At 34.5% G+C, this 24,722-nt stretch overlaps 1 protein-coding gene and 1 long non-coding RNA gene across 3 annotated transcripts in view; one reads left to right on the forward strand and one right to left on the reverse strand.

Annotated features, from left to right (window-relative positions):
- The window catches only part of LOC109547910 (uncharacterized), a 34,716-nt gene extending 11,686 nt beyond the window's left edge, over positions 1 to 23,030 (forward strand). Inside the window, exons 2-3 of the long non-coding RNA XR_002173903.3 lie at positions 7,021 to 7,075; positions 22,831 to 23,030. This is a non-coding gene — a long non-coding RNA (uncharacterized lncRNA). The remainder of the gene's footprint in view (positions 1 to 7,020; positions 7,076 to 22,830) is intronic.
- The window catches only part of HIF1A (hypoxia inducible factor 1 subunit alpha), a 41,433-nt gene that overhangs the window by 8,466 nt on the left and 8,245 nt on the right, over positions 1 to 24,722 (reverse strand). The window contains exons 2-9 of one of the 2 annotated variants that reach the window (XM_019923097.3): positions 15,693 to 15,771; positions 13,037 to 13,227; positions 12,400 to 12,545; positions 12,229 to 12,313; positions 8,406 to 8,518; positions 7,277 to 7,479; positions 2,790 to 2,896; positions 1,499 to 1,646 (exon numbers count right to left, since the gene is read on the reverse strand). In XM_019923097.3, coding sequence (XP_019778656.1) covers positions 1,499 to 1,646; positions 2,790 to 2,896; positions 7,277 to 7,479; positions 8,406 to 8,518; positions 12,229 to 12,313; positions 12,400 to 12,545; positions 13,037 to 13,085 — 851 coding nt within the window. In that variant the 5' untranslated portion in view covers positions 13,086 to 13,227; positions 15,693 to 15,771. The remainder of the gene's footprint in view (positions 1 to 1,498; positions 1,647 to 2,789; positions 2,897 to 7,276; positions 7,480 to 8,405; positions 8,519 to 12,228; positions 12,314 to 12,399; positions 12,546 to 13,036; positions 13,228 to 15,692; positions 15,772 to 24,722) is intronic. The other variant, XM_019923093.3, reaches the window with a different exon arrangement.

Below are 24,722 nucleotides of genomic sequence, written 5' to 3' on the forward strand. Positions count from 1 at the left end.
TGGTGGTGACAAAGAAATGTAACAGTCAAGTACATGTAGGACGATAAGCAGATCTTTTGTGCCCACATGTAAGGATATTGGCACAGAAGAACTCTTTGACATTCATATATGAAGCATGACCTAAGGATGGCCCTAGAATATAACGATATATAAATGACAAAGGTCCTTCTAAGAGGGGCACTGTTTTTTCCTTGGTGGTAAGAAAATGATCTGGTGATACCACCTACAGGATAGAGTTGAAGAGAGATGATGAACAACAGCTCCATCTTCATGTTTGGCTTAATTTTATTGCTCCTTTAATCAACAAACATTAAGTGTTTACTATGTGAAATGAACTGAGGATACAAAGTTTAAAATATCTAACCCTTGCCCTCAGGAAGTTTAAAACCCATTGTGAAAGTATGTGTGCAAACAACTGAAATACAAAGTGATAGTTGCTAAAATGGAGAAGGTTTGTGTCACAGAGGCCAGTAAGCTGAAACTTGGACTCAAGTAGGATCTGTTAGACAGACTGGGATAGGGGAAAAGAAGGACATTCCAAGTGGGTGATTCTTATATAATGGGAAGGTCACAAAAGAACTCTTTTGCCTAATTTTAAAACATTAAAGGATGGTGTCAGAAGTGGCAAAAATAAAAACCAAATGATGAAAGTCTTCCTAAGAGAGGGGTGGCCACAGATTTTAGAAAGAAGGCTAAATCTACAAAAGCATGGGAGTACAGAAAATAATGACAAATGATGCTACGCAAGTAGGCAAGGGTTTATTTTGGGGGTGATAAAGGGATCTTTAAAACAACTCTAAGGAAAATGAGATGATCAGATATCCATGCAAGAAAACTCAGCCTGGTGGTAATGTAGAAGATGGACTAGAAGTGGGCAATTGCTTACTGAAATAGATCAAATGAAAGATTAGTTTATGATATCCATAATATTCACAAGCCAATCATCTAAGAGAAGAGTTCATGAATACACACGAGCCATGTGTCACACATACAGCCTTTTACAGTAATTTCACGTAGAATTTCAGTTAATCCTCATTTTAACCTTTTGAGGCAAGGATTCCTAAATGGATGAAATTCAGAGAAGTAAGGAGACTTCCCCAAGTCATGGAGCTAATGAGGGACAGAGGTATGATACAAACCTAACTATTCCAGGGCCAGAATTCTTCTTATAAAAATAACATAGCTGCCTTGAGATAGTTTATGCTGATAGCTGTATGACTAGAACAAATTAATCCATAGGAGATCTGGTATTTTTTTCAAAGTCTTTTAAAAAATGGGAATAAAAAAGGATGGGGATGAATAGCTACTGATGGTAATTAGTGGAATCACTAAAATAGCTGGCCTAGAAACTCAGGTCAGAATACTGAAAACCATAATTAGGTAGAAATGTGAAAATAAAATAAAATTCAGTGAACATTTATAATCTTTCTATAAAAGAAAAGAGAGTATTCAAAGACTTACTACTTGTTCCCCCCAAATATTTATTTTCCAAGCTTACCTCACAACATAATTTACACATACAATGCACTGTGGTTGAGAGTTCTTAGTGTTATATATGACAGTTGCTTGAGTTTCAACCCAGACATAGCCACCTCTTTTGGCAAGCATCCTGTACTGTCCTGTGGTGACTTGTCCTTTAGTAAACACTAGGAGTGAAAAGGAAAAGAGTCATGTAGAGAAAATAACTTTGAATTTTTAATCGAATGAATAGATGCTGAATGTTGATCATTGTTTTAGAAAAAAGGAGAAATGTTTAATAGAATCAGTTTTAACTGTTTAAATTGAGAGACAGAGAAAACACCCCAGGATAGCTGAAAATGTACCTATTTCATTCTTCTAATCCCCCCAATAAACTCCTTTCCTGCCAACCTTCACTTTAAATAAGATGAAAGCCAGGGATGAGGGACAGCAGCGACTAAAATTCCTTTAACTACTTACAGGTTGAAAGTATCAGAAATATTAGAGAATGAATAACCCTGATTCCACAGAGAACATTCAACAAAGTGGCACTGCTATCATTTCCTTAAATTCCTGCTGTAGTTTCCAGAGAACCAAAGATGCTTCAAATAGATGTGCTAGCATATTTGAATCTCAGTTGATATCATGCTGAAGTCTTCTGGCAATTTAGGCAATCTTAATTATTGATTTGGGAGAAAGTACTAGATAAATAGTAACAATGATATCATCATGAGTATTGGGACCCTGACTCTGGACTTAGGCCCGTTTTGCAGTTCAAGGCTAATCATGCTAACTCAGTGACATTCAGGCATTCCCAATCACACTGGGAAGTCATGTTTAGGTACAGATTAAACAGGCAATTGAGAAATTCCAAAGTTTTACTTATCATGGGATCCTCAAATAACATTCATATGAGTAAAACTGAGCATTATGTCTTACGTCAAGTGTACCTGTTTCCACTAACTAGTGCATGATGTTGATCATATTTGCATTCATTGATTCACTGAACAGTTATTTTCTCAGTGCGTTCTTTGTGCTAACCGTTCTGAATACTTAGGTAAGAATTCTGAAAATGATGCTATATTCTATGATACATATTTTTTAGATTTTGTAAAATGCCAGGGTAGTTTTATATATCATTAAATGATTCTGCGTTAACTGGTATTGGTTACAATAAATACAAAACAAAGATTTAATGACCCAGATCACTTATGAAGTGGTTTATTAAAATGTGTGGTCTAGGAAGACTGGTTAATTTTAACCAAAAAGTTAGATATATAACCAAACAGTAGAAATTGCAAGAGTTAAATAATTAGAATATCTATACTTACTATCATGATGAGTTTTGGTCAGATGATCAGAGTCCAAAGCATGATAATATTCATAAATTGAGCGGCCCAAAAGTTCTTCTGGCTCGTATCCCATCAATTCTGTAATTCTGTTAAATAAAAAATGTAAGTAAGAATAAAAATGACAGAAACTAACTAATGAAGGACATTTTGCTTCTCCAGAGTAACTGATATGCCTTAATCTTATGGACAATTGAATTTTCAAAAATAAAGAGCATTCTTCTTTGTTTAGATAAACTTATATCTCACCTATAGTAACTCTACAGTTACTAAATGCAGCACCATGCATTTCTTTAAGCCCTAAGGGTTCATCCTGCTATTTAACCCTTTTATCTGTTACCTATTTTTATCATGTTTAATTGTACACACTTTTGCTAATAAGACAGTTAATTAATGTAATAGATAGATACGAAGGTCTGCTAAATTAAATGATAAAAGCTTTAAAAGTAGTTAATGACATTTAATTTAAATTATAGACTAAACCCATAACATTATTCTACCATACAACCAGATTCCTTTTGTGTGTGTGTATACTAAATCAGATTCTTTATATAACAGTTCCTCTAGGCAAGGCTTTACACTTTGGGGGATCAATATCTACTACAAAATTTTAATATAGGAACTAAATAAATTCATATTTTGTTGGTTTGGGTAGATACTCTTGTACTTAGTTTTTGAAATTACATAAAATTATAGGAATTCATTTCAGATGAAACTGTGATATCAAAGTGAAAACGAACTGGAAAATAATCCATTTACCCATTCTGGTTCCCTGGCAGTTCCTTTAGAACAGAGACTAGATCTTATGACGTCCTCTAACCACAGTCTGAAATGGAGCCCATTTCATGAGAAAAAGAAAGCTGTCTTCTTAGCACCATGCTAAACATAAATATTCTCTCCTTTTCAGGGAGCAAAACATGAGTTAAGTTCTTTGATTTCTCAGACTTTAGGATTCAAAGGACTTTCTAACTGAGGCACAAGCAAAAGTTATATAATGCACTGTATCCAAAAAACCAGCTAACTCCAGAAAACACACAGGGGAGATATCCTTCTCCTAAAAAATGTATAAAACTAATACTGTTTGTGTTGTCATACCTTAAGGCAAGATCTGCCATAGTGTATTCCAAAATAAATAAACAGATAAATAGCTGAAAAAAACAGAAACTAAACAAAACTAAGCCAAAATCCAGAATTCTTTACTAAGGGATATCTCTAAACACATCTACGCTAGGTGGCAGCATTACAAAGGAAACTACTGTTACAAAAACCCAAAAATCCTATTTCTTTAAATTATGCTTTAAAAATGATTTTAATTGGTCTCATATAGGTTATATGTTTGAATAAAACTCTCATGGAATTAAATTTTTTTCATTATTTAAACCTTTATATTCCCATATGTGCCTGGCGTTGTTCTAGATGTGAAAATGCAAAGGCAAAGTATGGTGAATTTTCTGGTGCACTTACCACAGTACTTATGAAATTATGTGGCAAGTGCAGTGATGGGAATCGTGCAGGAATCAGAGGAACCAGCCCTATCCATGATAAGGAATGGTGGCGGTGAGGGACAGCTTCTTATAGGAGACTTATGAGTTGAGTATAAAAGAGAGTCAAAGAGAGAGCAAAACCATTTCGGAAAGAAGGTACACTACAAGCAAAGCCAGAGATGAGAAAATGGTCAACACTGTACAGGCAACAAATACTCTGACGTGGTTAGCAGGGGGAAGTGGGGAGGTGAGGCTGGAGAAGTAGGCAGGAGGATGAGATTAATGAGAGCTTTTGTGTATCACGTTAAGGAGCTCTGATTTAATCAGATGTCAATCAGTGCTTCTCAATCTGAGCTGAGGTATGTCTATCACTAAAATATAAACATCAAAATACAGCATTATTTTCCTAGGTCAATTGTATTCATATTTGACGAAGGTCAAGATAATTTAACATTAGAGAATTACATAGCTTTTTATACCAAAAAGGGGAGGAGTGATCCAGAAAGTTTAATCAAAAAGTGTTTTTAATGGACTAGGAAACCTGTAATCTAAAGCAACTGTGCAGTACAGGATTCATTCATTCTAAGTATCATGGGGTGAGAATTAAACTTCATTTCTACTTTAGTGCCAGTTGTCGTGCCACAAACATAGTAGATGCTCAAATGTTTGAATGATTATAAGTGGAAATTAGTATAATAAATAATAGCCATTTGTGGGACATTTTGGATATAAGAAGTTTGATATGTTAGATTTTCTCAAAATTGAGAAAAATTTTTTCTATATCTTGGTTCTTAGGGGTTATAGCTGTGAGAAGTTCCTAAAAAGAGCTCTAACCAGAAAACAACAATCTCCTGGTCAGACTCAAAACCTTACTTGGTTGGTCTCTAAGCAGGCTGCCTTTACCCCTCTGCCACGACCATTTTGCTTACTTTCTAAGATAACCAGAAGGGGAATGTCACTCCCTTTCTTGTTTTCTCATTGTAGCTCCATCACTTTTCTTTCTCCCCAGCCCACCCCTATACTTCATACTGAGTTCAAAAAATAAAAAATAATTCCTAAAAAAATGATGGGCCATCTCTGTTCTATCATACATTGACATAAATACAGGCAGTAAACACCATAAAATACTTCTTAGCTCTTCTGTCTTCATTCTTCTTAAAGCTAACCCCAGTGGTGAAGCAGTCACTATGCGTACTAGGCACTCAACAAACCCCTTACAACGGCCTTTTGAAGCGTGACCCTTATTTAACAGATAAGGAACATGAGATTTAGAACAGTTAAGTTGTAACACCCAGGCCACACTATAAGTACCAGGACTGCAAGCCAGGACTGAATCAAGAATTATGTGATTCCAAAGCCAGTGCTCTGTCACATTTTCTTGTCCAGTAGGGCTGGGGCTTCTTATCCACTTCATGTTAGAGCTAAGGGCTTCAAATCGGTTTTCTCACATAATGTTCAAGTTGAAGATAATACAGATACATGTATTATACTCTAAACAAACTGATGCTCAAAGAAAAGTAGTAATGTGTCTAAGATCATCTGGATATAGGCAGCAAAGTCAGAAGTTAGTAGTCTGGGTACAGAACCTATGCCTTCAGCCACTGTGTTACACAGTCTTACAGTAAAAAATGGGACAACCAAGCAACTAATTACAAAAGCTGAAAAAAGGTTATGACAGAATATGTATAAGGAATGGTAGTTTTTTAAAGAAACAAGGAAAGCTCTACAAGTAGATGCAGTAGGTGGCTCTTGGAAGCTAAGTACGTGTTTGGAGTTGAGAAAACCATCATTGCACTAAGACAATAGTGCATGTGGAGTTCTCTGGCTGTAGGGTGTTGGGGGCCGCATCAGAAGGGGTCTTCCCCTTCTCCTGATTAATTTGGAGAAGTCAGCAGGGGCCAGATCATAAATATCTTTGCTTGCCATGCTAAGAAGTTTAGATATATTGCATAGGTCTGTTTTTCTTTCAGCTTTTCAAAATTTATGTCTTCCTTTGATAAAAATCTCCTGCTCTTATAATATTTTTTATAAACAAAAGTTTTTTTGTGTGTGAAGATGAAGGGAAGCAACTGAGGCATTTTCACATGACATGATATGATTTTCACATGAGGAATTCCACTTCTTGGAAACCTGGATGAGATTAAAAGGGCACAAATCTGTTGGCAGAGATGCAGTTAGGAGACTATGGCAACAGTTCAAGCCAAAGGTAATAATAAGCTGAAGAACTCAATGGCAGGAAAGCAAGAGTGGAAGGAAGGAATGGATCAGGAGGTATATGTACATAGTAAATCTATTAAGATTTAGGAACCAACTGAGTGTAGATAATGAAAGCAAAAGAAAAGTTAAGGACGACTTCCCAATGTTTGCTGGAGTCATGTGTCTACAGTGGTATATTAATCGTGATAGGCATTAAAAGAGGAAAAGCTGTTTCTGAAGTGTTGTTTAGGGGTAGGAGTGTTTCAGTCAAGTACAGAAATATTTAGTCTATAATACAGAAGAATATCCAGATAAAAATATCAAATTGGCAATTAAATGGAAATAGTTATGAGTAGAAATTTGAGAAACAGCAATAGAAACCATGGGCAAGGATGGAGCTGCTCAGGAAAAATATGTAGGATGAGGAGATGACCAAAGACTTTGCTTTCTAATCCACAAACAGAAGTAATCCTTCCTCAAATTATGCACTGTATATCTCTAAAATATATTTATCTTTTCTTTAAATAAATTAGAACCCCTAAAGGAAAAAGACCTCATCCTAATAATCTCTGGATAGCACCTGCTAGAGTAAGTATGTATGGTACATAGTAAATGTGCAATAAATGTGGCTGAATTAATCTATAAAGTTAATTTTACTAAATTCTAGGATGTATGGTTGTATTCAACTTAAGTGGAAGAAAGCATACATAGTCTTTATTACAGTTAATAGTTAAAAAAAGTTCTGTGGACTAATTAAAAATTTCAAGTTATATTTTATATTTCATTTACCTTTCATCACAATAAGAAAACTTCATATCCAGACTGTGACGACTGAGAAAAGTCTTGCTGTCTAAAGGAATTTCAATATTTGACGGATGAGGAATGGGTTCACAAATCAGCACCAAGCATGTCATAGGTGGTTTCTTATACCCACATTGAGATTGGTTACTATTGGTATCATATACATGAATATGGCCTGTGCAGTGAAGTACCTATGTATAAAGAAAAACAAAGCAGTTTTTAAAAAAATTTATGCTAGTAAAAAACAAAATGCAGAGACAGTTGAGTCTGACATGGCAAGTAAGCTTTGATAAAATTTACTGTCATTAGTAGATTACTACATTTTTGAAAATCAATAAATGTTTTCCCTACAACACCACCCATGACCCCTCAGGCACCATAAGATTACTCTTTAAAAAAATCTGCCTTCATACAAATCTGAGCTGATTTTTCACTCATCTGGTCACTGTTTGATGGTTATTTCTTGATCTGATGACTGTGTTTCAACACTGAGCAAAGAAATGATACAACAACGAATAGAAAATTAATCTCTATCAAGATTCAAACACTGGGTGGTTGGCAAAGCCAGTAGCATCACAATGCACATAAGTTCATGCCTCAAATTGGTGAATTACTACACTGTTTGGATGTTAAATCTATAAAGGCCAAGGAACAGTAAGTTTTTCCCTCATAGTTCTAATGCTATCTTAATTTTATTTATTTATTTATTTTTGGCTGCACTGGGTCTTTGTTGCTGTGCACGGGCTTTCTCTAGTTGTGGCGAGTGGGGGCTACTCTTTGTTGCGGTGCGCGGGCTTCTCGTTGTGGTGGCTTCTCTTGTTGTGGAGCACGGGCTCTAGGCATGCGGGCTTCAGCAGTTGTGGCACATGGGCTCAGCAGGTGCAGCTCGCAGGCTCTAGAGCACAGGCTCAGTAGTTGTGGCACACGGGCTTAGTTACTCCGCGGCACGTGGGATCTTCCCGGACCAGGGCTCGAACCCGTGCCCCCTGCATTGGCAGGCGGATTCTTAACCACAGCGCCATCAGGGAACTCCTCTAATGCTGTCTTAATATTAGAAATGTCAAGATGTATTAATTTATCTATAAATCAAGTGCATTCACAGATCATTTTTACTTACTTTCCATGTTGCAGACTTTATGTTCATAGTTCTTCCCCGGCTAGTTAGGGTACACTTCATTCTGAGAAAAAAGCTCCGCTGTGTATTTTGCTCTTTACCCTTTTTCACAAGGCCTAATGAAAACATGAAATAAACTTAAAAAACATAATTAAACACACAAATTTATTACAGTAAGAATAGCATAGTCCCCAGCACCTAGGTGCTATTCAATGAAAAGTGTCAACATGAGCACAACTGCTTTGCGCATTTTAACATACCCAAGGGATTTAACACACTTCTAGTAAGTAATGGGTTCACAGTAGTAGTGATTCCCTGAGTTGGTGGGATGAGAATCCATATTTGGGATAGCACCTAATCATTTCACATTCAAGCCAGTAAGGTTGGTCAAATTACAAAGAAATATAAACACTGTATGAATTTGCCCTATAACTGTGTTATCAGTGTACAAAGCACACCCAAAAAAAGAACTTCAGCAAACTCCTCCAAACTTTTACTAGATGTGCTAGCTCAATTTATAATAAATATTCTGTATATTTATAGAACTTTTAAAACAGAAAATTTTTCTTCAATAGCAAGTAACATTTTTATATATCTGATTTTTCTTAAATCTTCCTGTAAAGCAAGCAGGAAATTATCTCTACTTTGTTACTAGGAAAAAAAAAAAACATGTTGAATGACTTTCAAAGCAAAGTTAGATTTAAATAAACTCAAGTCTATTTACTCCCATTCCAAGCCTCAGATAACTAAAAAAATGAGATTAGACTCAGGTGACTAAACAAACAGCAACTTGATTTCTCCTCTTCCTTGATCAGTCTGATTCACAACAAATACAAAAATATTCATTATTCAGGATCTGGACTAGATACTTCAGGCAATATAAAGATGAACAAAACACAATGCCTCTCCTGAAGAAGTTAAAAATTGAGTATACGTAGTGAGGCCAATGACAACAATATGATGTAGAGTAAGCGCCCAAGGCTTACAAGAATTCTTTAAAGGAGTACAGAGAGAGATTAGAAGATAACTTCTAGTCAAGGGGAAATCTAGTCAAGGGGAAACCAAAAAGTCCTTCTTAGAAAAATAGACATTAGAATTTCAGTAAGTAGAGATGAATAAGAAGAGTATTCCAGGCAGAAGAACAGAACGAAAAATAGAGAGGTGAGAAAAAACAGCACATATTTGGGGAACAGTGCATAGTCCAGTTTGACTATAATATAAAGTACATGCAGAGGAGTAATGAGACAAACTTAGAAGGGATGGTTAGGCCTATAACTATAGAGGGCTATGGATGCCACAATGAGGAGTTCAGCCTTACATATACAAAATACAGCTTCTAAAAAATTTGAGTTGGGAAGCACAATAGGAACTTAAGGAACATTAATCTAGCAGCAATATATATGATGTGTTAGAATACAATGATGGTAATGAGGGGCTGAGCAGCAGGCAGTAGAAGTGAAAAGAAGGGCAACAAAAGACAAGTGAAGAGGTAGAATCTATAAAAACTCAAAGATTAATGGAAATAAGGGAGAAGAGAACTTTTTAAAAGACCTGGAGATTTTGAGCCTAGTATATTGAAAGAAAAGTAACATGTGGAAAAGAAACAAGATAATACGTTTAAATTTAGGCTGCTTAGCTAGAAATACTGGACTCTTGAGAAAGAAGAGTTCTAGTTCATACTCACAATTACAGAATATAGGCAAGTTGGGGCAGTCTTGGTGCTGATACAAGTTATTTGGGTTTACTTAAATAGGACTGAATTTGCCCTCCCTAGAAGCATTTGAAAGTGGATTTTAAAAAGACACAAGAACCACAGTGGTCTTGGTGATGGTATTAGGGATGTGTGTGTGGGGGGGTGGGCGTTGTGGTAGCAGCAGAGATCCACATGTAAATTCTTTGGGGTATTTTCAGTCCTTCAAAATCTAAACTTGAATTGGACTGACCTTTGGGAACCCAAAGCCTTTGAACTGGGACATGAAGATATTAATAAATTTAAAAACTATGGTAAGTGAAAAGTACTAGCATTTTCCTAATGAAAAAAAGTTTTTAAACAACTAAGTTTTTAGCCCTATAAAAATAAATATTTTATAATAATTTAATGAACTCTAAATCTTATTTTTAGAATTTAAATGAAATAGGACTATGCTGTATAAACAATACCACAGGCTCTTAGTGTATCATCGAAATGTGATGCATTGCAGCAGCCGCACTTTGCTAAAAGTGAAAATCTGCATTTTTCTTTCCCAACAAGATATCAAAAATTCATTAACATTAGGAATGATTTTTTTAAATGTTCATAATTAAATCACAAATTTATTATAAGAGAGCATATGTGCTTTGAACGTTCATGTGCTTTAAAGAAACATTTGGTTAAAAACATACATTTAAGCTATAATAAGTAGACTATATCTGATTTAGAATAATGCATTAGCATCATTACCAAATCAAAACAAGACTTCCATATATCCATGCATTTATAGTCTAGCCCAAGGGAAGCACTGAGCTGCCAATACAAACCTCAAAGTGTAAACACTATATTAAACTCATCAACGGCCCACTTAGGTCCTTGCTTAGAGTATATTTACTCCTCCTTTACACAGAATTCTAAAAAGTATTCATTTGCTTTCCAAGTTCACAGTAAGAACACGGCATGAAATTAAATAACAGAAGAGGGCTCCAAGGTGAGAAATGGCAGTAGAATGTAATGAGAGTTGGTGAACATGAAAAGAGCTCTAAAGTACTAAGGAGTGTGGACTTGAGCCAGTCTACCTTAGTTTAACCCTTATTCTGCTGTTTACTAACCAAGTAATCTTCAGCCAGTTATTCAATAACTCTGTAACTCAGTTTCCTCAGTAAAACAGAAATAGTTAACCTCACAGGGTTTTTAAAGGAGTTAAAGCACATAAAATTCAGAAAACAGTGTCCTGGCACAGAGTAATCTCTCAATAAAGGTTAACTATTAGTATAAATGAGGTGAGATTAAACAGAAAACCATAAAAAATTATTAACAAAGAAATATAAATGAGGTTGTTTAATGTAGAAGCAAACAAACTTACACTTAAGTGGGAGAGCTGCAAAGAACAACCACAGAGCAAAATGACAAATTTTCAGTGTGGTAACTTTTGAGTCATGAAAGAAAGATCAAATTATGATCTATATACTCTATTTAAGAAGGCACAGCTGTGAAAAGACTTTAATTCAGTTTTTGTAATTCACAAGGTACTTTTCTCCCAAATCTTCGAAGATTTGATTATTTTTAACAATTCATTCCTGAGTTAAAGGTCCGAGCAGGTCTTTTTTGTTACTGCTAATGTGGAGGCATCCATAATGTAATACTTTCTAACTGAACTGCATAGTCTCAAATTATTGTGAACAACCTGAGGGGTCAGACAGCAGTTATGCTCTTTAAAATTGGGGAAACTTTTTCTTTTTCTTGGGCATTTAGAAGCTTGAGCCCAAACTGGCACCTCAACTTTAATAACTGTCTAAATCCTATTATTTGTATTATGACTTCCCCTTGCCTTAAAGTTACATTCTAAATTAACTTCCTTGGTCCTGATTTTCATTTATTTTTCCATTTTATCAATTCTTATATTTGTATAATTATTTATGGATTAGGTGGGCTTTTTAAAAAATTTAGGTATTTTTATGAAATTCCTAAAAAATAGAATAACATGGACTTAACAAAGAATAGAGTAACATTTTATTAAGCATGAAATGAGGTTTGGCCTTAGGTTACAACAGCAAAATTTTTAAATTAGTGACAGTATCCAATTAGGTAAAACCACCTGTCACAATAAATCAAACAATAAACTTTTCTTCTCACCATTTCTGTGTGTAAGCATTTCTCTCATTTCCTCATGGTCACACGGATGGGTAAAATCAAACACACTGTGTCCGGTTAGTTCAAACTGTAAAAACATTAAAAAAAAAATTAGACCTATAACATAAAATCATAAACACATACAGAAGGGCTCTTAATATGTGGGTATTTTACCTGAGTTAATCCCATGTATTTGTTCACATTATCCGAAATGTAAATCATGTCACCATCATCTGTGAGAACCATAACAAAACCGTCCAAGGCTTTCAAATAAAAGCAATTCATCTGTGCTTTCATTTCATCTTCAATATCCAAATCACCTAAAAAAAGCACAAGAAGAAAAAAATTAGTTAAAAAGTTATACTTAAATGATAGTAATATTCAGATGTTTTTATAAAGTTTTCCCCAGATACTTTAATACATGCAGCATATATTTTTTCTATATATTTAAATTTTTTCTCCTGTCATTCTTTTAACACAAAACACAGTCAAGGCCAGAGGACAGAAAGACTAAAATTAGATTTTCCAAGGGCTTTTAATGATTATTTAAACTAATGAAGCAAGGCAAACCACTGAAAAGAGACGGGTCATGTCATTAGATACAGGTAGGTAGGTAGGTAAGTGCAGCAAGAGAAAAAGAGGGGGAGGGAGGCCAATACCTTAAAATTCCTGAATGAAGCTTTAAAGGCAGGTAATAAAAAGGATATCATGTTACAAAAGAAGTGAGAGTATGACCACCTTCTAAAAGTAATTTCCAATTACTTCTGATTTCTAATTTTTAGACCTATCATGTCCTTGTAAACCAACTCACCAGCATCCAGAAGTTTCCTCACACGCAAATAGCTGATGGTAAGCCTCATAACAGAAGCCTTATCAAGATGTGAGCTCACATTATGGGGAAGTGGCAACTGATGAGCAAGCTCATAAAAAACTTCAGACTCTTTACTTCGTCGAGATCTGGCTGCATCTCTAGACTTCTCTTTTCGACGTTCAGAACTTATCCTATTTAACAAAAGAGAGGAGGAGGAGGAGAGAAAAAAGACAATACGTTAGTTTGCGTCTGCTTGAATAAAACTCATTTTACATTTTTCTGCTTACCATGAAAGGATAAGAAGATGCCATGTAGTTAAATTTATATATAGAGATTTATCCTACTACATAAATGTATTTTTTTAAAGACAGCTACACAAATTGTTGGATTACTGCAGACAAAAGGAACTCTCACAAGAAGTCCAAGGTGAAGCTTCACACCTGTCCAAAGCAAGTGTTTCCTCCCTGGCACATCAAATTGGAGAGGATGTTTTTGATTTGGCCAAAATCTTAAAAGTAGCCTGTATATCTAAGGCTGCACTTTCATAGCCATTCAAAAGTAGTCTCAACTTAGAGACTTTTTTCCCTCTATGCTACCACATGAGCAATACTGACTGTGAGCTACAGGAATTTATATCAGCATCTATAATCAGCTACTGTTTTCAGCTTGCTTACTCCTTTAGCAACCCCTTATCTATTCAGTATTACTGGCACAAAAGGTACCAAATAAATGCAGGCGTATGGAAGAAAAAAATGATGTGGCATAATACTAAGAATTTAAGAGAACAGTTTAAGAAAAACTAATAAGGGTGTCAATATAATCATACATCTTTAGGGAACTCTTCCAAGAATAAAATCAGTCAGAAAGATTTTCATAAGTCATCCAAGCAGAGCCATCTTCCTTTGCTTCACTGTGTAGCACTACCTATTCCTCCTGACCCAGCTGAAGGTAAACAAGGCTAACCTGGTTCTATCCTTAGCTTCTTCTTTAATAGCTATTGTTTATTAAAACCTACTATGTGTCAAACACTATCCTGTACTAGTTCTCTCATAACAACCTGTAAACAGGTTAAATATTATCCCTATTTTACGGATGAGGAAACTGGGATTCAGTAGGTTAAAAATAGCCATGCTGTAGGAGACAGGATTTCAACACAGGTGGTTTTTTTAAATTTTTTACTTAAGTCTCTGCTCTTCCACAAGGCTTTATCTTCTTAATGGAGAATGCTGCTTCTACCTCAAATACTCAGCTGCTCTCCTATGACCCTCAACCTAATCCAATTAAATCAATTATTTATTAAATGTTGAAAATAGCCATTACCATTTATTGAGCACTTAGCACTGTGCTAAGAACCCTGCCAGCATTATTTCACTTAATCTTCCTTATATTCTGTGAATTAAGTACATGATTGTCTCCACCTTAAATCTCTCCTCCCTCCACTATCTACAAAGTTATGAGGTTCAATCATAGAAGTAACATTCTCAAAAACAAGCAAGGCTCTTCATTCTCAAGAGTATGCTCCTGTTATGCTGTGTAATTACAAAGTGAAATTCCATCAGCGGTGTTGTGACAATAGTGATGATATAATTTTAGCACTTGCTCACGTTTGTGTGCTCATCTGACTTTTATACTTTAATAAGGAATGTGAACATTTGCTATTATTAGTGAACTTTGATACAAAAATTTCAATTCAAGCAACTAGATCAATTTAACTTGAGTATCTTGAGATTGAAGGTGAGCTATTAAAAATTATTACTACTTATAACTACTGACCTATATGAATCAGGATTTTCTCAATGCTGTAGAATTTTTTAAAAACACAAAAATATATTCGATGCTATAAGTCTAACATGAAAATCCAAGTGTCCTCAGTCTACAACTTCATTTTTTATTTGCATTAGAACTTCATTGTTCTCATTGATTTTAAGTAAATGTATTAAATTTGAACTTTAAAATGTACAATAATAAAAGTTTAAAAAACCTATCTTATACATGTACTGAAGTTCCTGGGGGTGGGAGAGACATCCAGTGTGTCCCCATTGGCCCTAGCATCTCAGATACTGTTTCTCTCACTTCTTTTCCCTTTTGAATTGGCAGGTAAGAGGCAGCAGTGGAGCGGGAAACAGATTTCTATCTGGTTCAAGTAAAATCACCAAAAAAACAGTGATGATCAATGATCTCATGATAAACCTGAATATTGGTTCAAATGCCACAATTAGTCCAGGTGATCAGAATTTAATCAGCAACTTTCATCAGATTTACTAAGCCCTTTCTTTTAAATTACTCAACCAAATCTAAGCTACCAACAAATTACTACCCAACTGAAACACCTGGTGAAAAACTTAAATCCTTATATTACATGCTATATGCTTTTAAAGGGCATCTGATCAAGCTAACCATGCTGATGGATTATCTCTATATCTTTAGAAATAGTTGTATTGTTCAGAACTTTGAAGATAATGAATGTCCAAGATATGGCAACCAAGTTTTATAAGACAAATCCATTAGAAATGTGAGCTTGGATAGAACATTTAAAGGATAATATATTTAAGCTAGTGAAGACTGTGAGAATAAGAATTTGAGCATGAGCCAGGATTTTGGAAAAAAAGTAAGCCTCAATAAAACAAGTAATATGATATCTCAAGAGTTGACAAACCTAAATTAGATGAAGAAGGTGATGAAAATCAGTATGTCTTCTATTCATAATCAATCTAGACATAAAGCAATCAGGAGACCTGTAATAAAGATTTAATGAAGAAATTTATCTGATGTTCTTCACATGTGACTATAGGAGCTCTTAAAACATTTCTCAGCTTAAAGCTAAAACTTCCAAAATTCTTAATAGTTTTAGCATCTGAACTGCCCAGCTTCTTGTCTACTCACAGGAAGGCTCTTTTTATCAGTTCATACCCCACAGAATTACAGTACTATTGACCACAAATTATTTCTGGTAGAGCATGGAATCTAGGTCCCACAAAGATGAATCCTGTACTATTTATTTACTTACTATTTAGATGGCACAATAGAAGTTTTGTAGACCAGAACAGGCAGATTTTTAGCATGCAAATAAGGGCACCGTTATTCTCTAAATTATCAATTCCATCTATGTTGTTTTTATTAAGTACAGATCAAGTAAAGATAGTCACACTAGAAATCAGTCAAGAGTACAGTAAAAATTCTGTCTTTTGAATAGTTTGCTTACCCATTTCCATGACCATTTTAGAATCAATGTTTGAGTAAACTAGCAGTACAGCTTAATCTTTGTGGTACTATAGTTTTCACATACTTACTATTTCATTATTATTTAGCATACAGTACTGGACAAGAAGCTAGTAGTTATATCCTCATATGATTTTGTATAGGAAATACATTTAGAGCTGCTGTCTTATTAAGCTTCTTGTGTACAGAGTTCATGAATAAGCAATAGCCATTTTACAGAGAAAGCCTATTATTCTTCAGATTAATAAGAACACAGAATAATTGCATATATGTTAATTCATCTGTGTTGTCTACTAATTGCACAAGAAAAGCCTGTTGGCATTCCTAATTGTAAATATTGGTGACTTTAAGAACTGAAGTTAGATCATAATCATTCGAAATGTTAACAGATGAACAGACATTTCTAATAAAGTTAAGGTATAAATTAAAAAAAAATCTCTCAGCTCTATTATTTGCGGCTTTAAAAATTCTTTCTGGCCTTGAAGGTACAAGTTGTTGTTGTTTTGCACTTCTTGTGTATTTCTATAAGATAGACATTCTGAAGTGAAATTCCATGATCTAAAGGATATGGCATTTAAGTTATCCTTTACCAAAAAGATCTGTTTCCATTTTTGTCTCTGCCAACCCATGAATGTGTATTTATTTGCCCATGTGTTCTGTGGTAATATATATTATGGGTCTTTTTTATTGTTTTAATTTTTCCCAAGCTGAGATATGAAATTTGTATATCTCATTGTTTTAGCTGCCCTGTACTTCTTAATGTCTCAGGTCAGAGGAAATTCCAAGGAAATTTTCATTCTTTATTTGGCATTTTGGCCTGCAGCTTTAAATCTAAACATCTATACATGGTGCGTACTATGTACACAGTGGTATTCTAAACTTTTTTCACCTATTAACTTATTTAAACCATTATATCATCACCATGTTACAGATAATGGAACCTGGATAAATAGTTTACCCAAGTTTACACAGTTAATAAATGGTAAGCCTATATTCAAACTTAAGCAGTCTGGCTCTAGAAACCATGCTATTAACACTAGACTATGCTGCCTCTCAGAAACTCATTTTAATAACCAAGATAAGTATTTATAAGTCCAGGGCATTATTATAAAGTTCAAAATTGGTCTACTTTACATCTCCAAAGACATAAAAGAGAGGTATAGGGGTTGGCTTTGGAACTTAGGACCTGACCCTAAGCTATTCAGAGGAACTCATGGCCAGGCTCTTTCCTGGAGTCTGCCTATAAATCCAAAATTCTAACTGAAAGGCATCTAACAATGACAATCCTTTCTGCCCCACCGACTACCTGTTCAAGGCAAAGCACCCTTTAATGGGTACTGCCAGCCACTAAGGGGAGAGAATCAGTAATCCAATCAACTCATACATTCCCACTAGACTTTATTTTTAATTTGTGCAGAGGAGCATCTCTGTACTTAATTTGAACATCTTAAGCTCACTATTGTTGGTGTTTTTTTATTTGCTTAACATCCAGATCCCCAAAGTAAAACCAATCTGCATACTTACTTCAGGAGCTCTGGTCAGGCATAAACCAATTGCCAAGATACCTATTTACACAAAGTACCATGAGAGAAAAGATGAAGAGAATTTTCCCCCTTCTAACATTTATTGAGCACTTACTATGTGCTAGGCGCTGTGTATTGCTTTCACTTAAATATAATGCTTTCATATATTAGCTCATTTAATTATCATAACTCTTTAGAGAACCAAAACACTAGATGGGAAGTGGCCTTCCTGAACCTCAGAATAACCATCTTCATTCAAGAACTATTCATTCAATAAGTATTTATTGAGCATTTATCAAGTACCATGCACTGTGTAAGTACTAGGAATATAGTGATAAGCAGAACAGCCCTCATGGAGCATAGCCAGCCTCCCACTTAGTCTACTGAAATAGTTACCTAATGCGATATTCCCAAATGCTGATCTAGCTGCATTGTAATTACTTGGGGACAGTCAATATTTCAGACTTCTGGGCCTTACCTTTGTAAATCTGATTCAGTAGATCTGAAGTAGGGCCCCCAAATCTGGGTTTTTTAAAACTCCCAACATGTATATGATACACAGTGAGATTTAGGAACCACTGACTGAACTAATCTGCACTGTCATTTTCATTCAATTTCGCCCTCAAATCACTACCACAATGATACTTCCAAACGAAGAACTCTGATATTATGTCCTGCTTAAAATCCCATCAAAGGTACACAGGACAAAGTCTAATTATTTTCAGATGAAACCCTCCTTTAGCTAGTTTCCTGCCCATCTCTTCATCCTCATCATTTCCCACATTTCTTCGGCCACATTGTAGTTACTCAAAAGCATAGTATGTTATTCATTTATGGCTCACTCACTCCACTCTCTCTGCTGGGGTATCCTTCTCAATATGTAACTTGGTAAATTTATGTGAGAAACTTTCAAGATTCAATTCCATCATCACTTTTTCTCTGTTTTGTCTTCCAAAAACTGCTCCTCTCCCCTAGATCTGACCACTCTGGTTATTTTGCTATATTTATGTTCCTCTACAGTCCTTAAATCTTCCTGGAGGCAGGAGACTGCCTCGTTCAGTTTTGTGTTCTTAGTAGGCATGTGTGTAAGTGGCTTTAAGTATTTGGCCCAAATCTGCTATTTGACTTTAACTTCAGTCCATGGAAGGTTAACTGCCCCTTCAACATTCTTTTTTGGTATCACTGAATTTGTGATTCACCAGCATTCCTGTGATCCTATAGATTACAATCATAGTTAAACAGCATAATGATGTCAGTACTGGGAACAAGGCATACTATTTGGATTTACTGCAATTATCTGGATATGCACTTTCAAATATAAGTAACCATACTAGATGTTAGAATGGAAAAAAAAAAAAGCTAAAAATAAAAAAAATTCACCAAGCGGTGTAACAGTGAATAGCACGGATACCATCACCAAGGAGAGTAAGTGATCTTGACAGAGAAGAGATTTACAGCATAGGAAGAGAGCTGAGAAACTAGAATACCTATCTGCTAAAAAGAAGCTTGAAGTTTAAGATTACTTCCCTTATCACTGCAATCTATGTCAGGAAAATGCATGAGTTATAGTTAATGTTGTTAACCAATTAAATCAATACCTTTATCACATTTATGTCTTCCTAGTCCAGCTGGAAACATGAGAGTTGATTCCTTTTATTTTCTATAATCTTTTCCTAGAAACTGTTGTAATTATTATCATAAGACACAAAAGTTTTCAGTAAGTTGATTTCTAATCTTATTGGCTTTTTTTCCAACGGGGGGTTAGCCTTAGACAAGTATTTCAGATTTATTATTAGGAGTATTCTCATAAATAGGATTTGTTGTTATATTTTCCATCTAGTAATTGCTGTAAAACCAGAATACTTCAGATAATGTTTAATTTTTTAAAATCCCTCTTAATGGACAAATCAACAAAAATTTGACATTTCAAATTAAATTTTCAGGACGGTTAGCTAGCTATTATTTATAATTAATTTCTCCAGAAAAATGTCTCTGAATTCTAATCAATAAATTTAAAAATGAACCTTTAGGATACTCATGTTAGAGAATATATTCATTTATTCCACAAATGTTTCTTGGTCATCTCCTATGAGACCGATGCTGTTCTCAGCATGGGACATAGTACAATAAACAAAACAGACCAAGTTCCTACTCCCATGGAGCTTATATTCTAGGACAAATATGTCTTCGTTTCTTGTCTTTATTCAATAGTCGTTACCAGGGTCAATTCCTAACTGACAGAACATTAGCCACAGAAATAATCTTCCCACAAAACCAAGTAATATAAAATTTTAGGAGACAAGGCAAAGTCTACAAAAATTAATCTGTAGTTATATAAGATGTTACAATACAGTAGTATGCAAAAACAGCAGGCTCTACAACAAAATTTGAGTATGAATCCATTTCTCTCTGTGTCTATATAATGCATATTTATGTATATGAATAAATGTATAACTTATAAATGCACAGATAAAACCAGAAAGATACAATATATAAAGTGTTAGCAAAGTTTACACGTTAACAACAGCAGTTTCAAGATGGCAGGATCACAGATTATTTTGTTCTTTAAGAATATCCACCACTGAACTAACACTAACACTAACACTGACACCTGCACTTGTCAGAAAAATCTGAAAGTAGTCATCTTTTAAACTTGTCTTCTAAAAAGACTAACTGAAAACAAGTTAAATTTTTTCTTCATTTTGGAATAACGCAAGAACAATCATATTTTTTCCAGGGAATGGAAAGTAAAACTGAGTAAGCAATATAATTCAGTATTTTCAGTTTCTCATTCTAATCTAATTTTCAGATTTTGAAAATTCATCATTTTGTAATTAATTTGAAATTCCAAAAGGCAGGTGAAATGGTTTATAACAAAAAATATTAAGAATACATATACTTGTATTATTTTTGAAAGCAGCTTTAAAATTTCTTGGTTTAGATGATAATTATCTTACTAACTTAAGATCTCTTAAATGTCCACAATTAGAGAAAGATGGATTATTCACTTTCCAATAACCTCACAAAAATGCTTAGTTTTAACACTCGATTTTCTAATGTTGCAGTAAAATAAATAGGGGGAAAAAGAATCACTTTTAAATTAGAGGGTACATTCTGAAAATGAAATCTGTATCACATCTGAGATAGCATTAATATGTAAATGTTTTATCTATGCACTAATTAAATTAATTAGCTAATACATTTACATCTGTTTAATGATTGTGTATTGAAGTTCTGTTTGGAAAAAGAATATGCTTTTGTTTTTAGATTATTCTTAACTAGTGATTTAAAAATCAACTCTCTCAGTTCAGAATTGGTATTGAGCCTCTCAAAAAATCTTTGATCCCCTACAATATATAAAGTACTAGATAAATTTTTAAAATGTGAAGCTATTACTCTAAGATGGAGGTTCTCAAACTTTAGCTTCCCTCACAATCAGAGTTTCCAATTTGAAGGGCTGGATGGGGCCTGAGAATCTGCAATGCTAATAAATTAGCAGATAATACCAAAGATGCTGGTCTGGAGAATACCTTGAGCCCCTCTGCTCTAAGAAAATACTTCATTATGTGTCCTTCAAAAATGCCCAGAGAAGTAAAAGATTGTTCATCAACACTCAAAAATTGTCTACTAAATACCTTCTCTTTAAAAATCTGCCCAAATGCTTTACAAACAGGGAAAACATAGCCAGACTCTAAGACATTAACATAGCCACATACTTAGAACTCAGTAACTATAAAATACAATATGGACTTACACAAAATTAATCAATGGTTGACCTGTGGTCTGCATCACAATCACCAATAGAACTTTTCCCCCCAGATGTTTTGTACCTAGATCCCAATCCTGGAAATTCAACTTGTAGGCTTGGCATGCCAGTTTAAAATAGTCTTCTGTGTACAACATGATTAATAAATTGGCACTGCTGTATGTTATATATGAAAGTTTGTAAGAGAGTAAATCCTAAGCATTCTCATCAGAAGAAAAAACTTTTTAAAAAATTTTGTATGTATGTGAAATGATGGATGTTCCATAAACTTATTGTGGTAATCATTACATGATGTATATAAGTCAAATCATTATGCTGTCCACCTTAAACTTATACAGTGCTTTACGTGAATTATATCTCAAGAAAACTGGAAGAAAAAAATAGATGAAGTCCAATTAAAAAGTAAAAATAAAAAAGAATCTTCCAGGTGATTCTGATGAGCAATCCTAGCTGTTCAAGGTTTGTGTTTCATTTATAGGTGCTTGTAAAGTTTACACATTCCTGAGTCCCATCCTAAATTTACCGAATCAGAACCTCTGCGGATGGGTACCTGGGAACCCTTATATTAATTAAACACCCAGGTGATTCTTAAGCCACAGAAATTTGAGAACCATCAGCAGATCTTATAGCAGAAGTTTAACAGGTTAGCCAGCAAATCTGAAAACAGAAAAATTTATTTGTAGCTGCAGCTACCTACACATACCATGATAACTGTGTTTGTCAGGCAGAACACTGAACTGAGTGGATTGGGCAATACTATGTAGAACGAAGTACAATTGCTGGGAATAAGAAGCTAGAGGTACCACTCAATGACAAGCCAGTAATAAAGTATGTGCTTAGTAAAAACCATAATTTTCCTCAAAAAGATCAGAGCATAATTAGGCTTTAAAGATGACCAAATGAAAAATGTGATAATGGTGCGACGTTTTTTCAATTCTCTGTAATAATTTTTTATAAATCACCTTTTAAACTCTTTATGAATGCCACAAACATCAAAGGATTGAGACTCACTGTCCGTGAGTAACAGCTGTGTGTTAATGGCTTTCCCGAAATCACGTCACCTACGCTATTACCCTTCTCCCTTAGCATTTACCTCCCTCTCAGCTTGTAAATGCCTTTCTGTTTCCCTTATCATATGCTTTCCGATAGTAGTAGAACTGAGACTGGAAATCAAGGTCAGTGACATTAAACTTTATGCATGTGTATATTCAGAAAAATGTATCCTTAATTATTTGCTTAAATATAACGATACGTAAGTTATAATAATCAAGTTCTTTCTTATATAGTAGGAAAAAAATCACATGGAATGAAGGTATACACACAGAAATCACACCCTGAAGATTTTTCCTGTTTAGTTCTAAGCCGTGACCATGATGAAGTTTCTGGAAACGATGACAAAAGAGAAGCTCTTCTGAAGCAAATGTCTTGATTTTCCACCTACACCAATCCATCCTATCCAATGTTACCAACTAAAATTTCAACTAACCCTCTGATCCCGTTTCTTTGTCTATAAAAAGAGGATAAGTAATACTATTATTAAGTGGCAGCTCTCAGATTCCACCTAGGAATGATGCCTCTGTATTTAATACGGCCGATGCCTTTCCACACATCAGATGCTTAACATATAATTTTTAAATTTAAATTAAAAGATTAAAGAAATTTAGGATGTTTTTACTTAGGAATAGAAGGAAGAGACATGATAACTACCTTCAGATATTTGAAAAGGATGTCACACAGAAGGCAGATTTCATAATTTATGCAATTCCAGAGAGTAATAAGTGGGAGTTACAACATGGCAGGGTTTGCTCAATAGAGTTAAGCAGTGCTGAAGGTAAGCTATAAGAATTTTTAAATCTTATTCTCATTTTGGTGGCAATGTAAGAAAAAGAAAAGGAAAAAAGCATGTTATGGATCATCTAGAAGATCTCTATATAGATCTCTATCATTGTTAGAAACGTTCTGTGTTTGAAGTTGCATTTGTTTATGATCAAATTGGTACCAAATGATCACTAAAAGGAACAGGGTTACATTTTTAAACATGGTACACACAGATTGAGGTCACTGGGCACATCTCAAAGGTTCACAAGGATTACTTTGCTCCAGAAGAGATCTAAACAGTAGTCAGGGTTGAGAAATGCTGGGATAAAGAACTTTCTAACATTTAAAGCTGCAAAAATGTGGGAGTGCTTTTTGTGTGTGTCTAAGAAAATTCTCACAGCAGACTGGCAAATTTGTAAACACAATTATAGAAGATACTCCTGTGATGGCTGATATTAAAATAAATAATAAAACAAATAAAAAAAATTCAATCCTAAAGTCAATTATTTTGCAATAACCTCAAACTTAAATCACACTGTACTAAAAAATAAAACATGGAACACATAATGGATGAATCAATTAACACCAAAAACTGAATGTTCAACTATGGCCTGAGCCATCAACAATTCACTGCTCTGCCTGACAAATTAGATGCACAAATATCTGCTGAATAAATGAATGTGCAATAATATGTTACAGGCCATGGTGGTTAGGTGCTAGAGTAGTGGTCTAGGGTTGAAAAAAATTTTTGAATCATTGAGATAAATCAACTTCTTCATATTATCCAAGAAAATATCCCTTCCTCCACTCACAATGAAGGTTCTATTGATTTGACACATAACTCATTTAAACATTTTAGCTATGTTACCTGCAAAGGTAGGCAATTTCCAACTGTCCTCTGCAAACAGACTAAATAGACATTTAATGACGTTCTGACATCAAAAGAGCATGGAAAAGTAGGCTTTCTTAATTTCCCATCCTGTAACAGCCACACAAATACCCTTGAGAATATTCTTCTTCCTTTACTATTATCACTGTAGAAAATGATTATTTTAGAATAACCTGTCTACACAAAAAAACAAGTATCTTCACTTAATTTTCAAAGGCCAGACATTCATGGAAAAATAGCAATGTAGAGGAAAAGCACCACCAACTATTCTACTACTATTATAAGTTCACTGATGGTTTGGCTCAAAAGGACATCAGCCTTTGTCAGACTGTCCTAAAGAAGGTTTGAAGGATTCTAAATAATACCATGAGACTTAAAGGGAGTGAAACTCTTCTGAAAACAACTTAATAAATATAATAATAATATGGATATAATTGGTTTCTAGTTTATTAAGCCCTTACTTTGTGCCAA

The sequence above is a fragment of the Tursiops truncatus genome, chromosome 2 (genome assembly GCF_011762595.2).
Source record: "Tursiops truncatus isolate mTurTru1 chromosome 2, mTurTru1.mat.Y, whole genome shotgun sequence".
In the NCBI taxonomy this organism is placed as follows: domain Eukaryota; kingdom Metazoa; phylum Chordata; class Mammalia; order Artiodactyla; family Delphinidae; genus Tursiops; species Tursiops truncatus.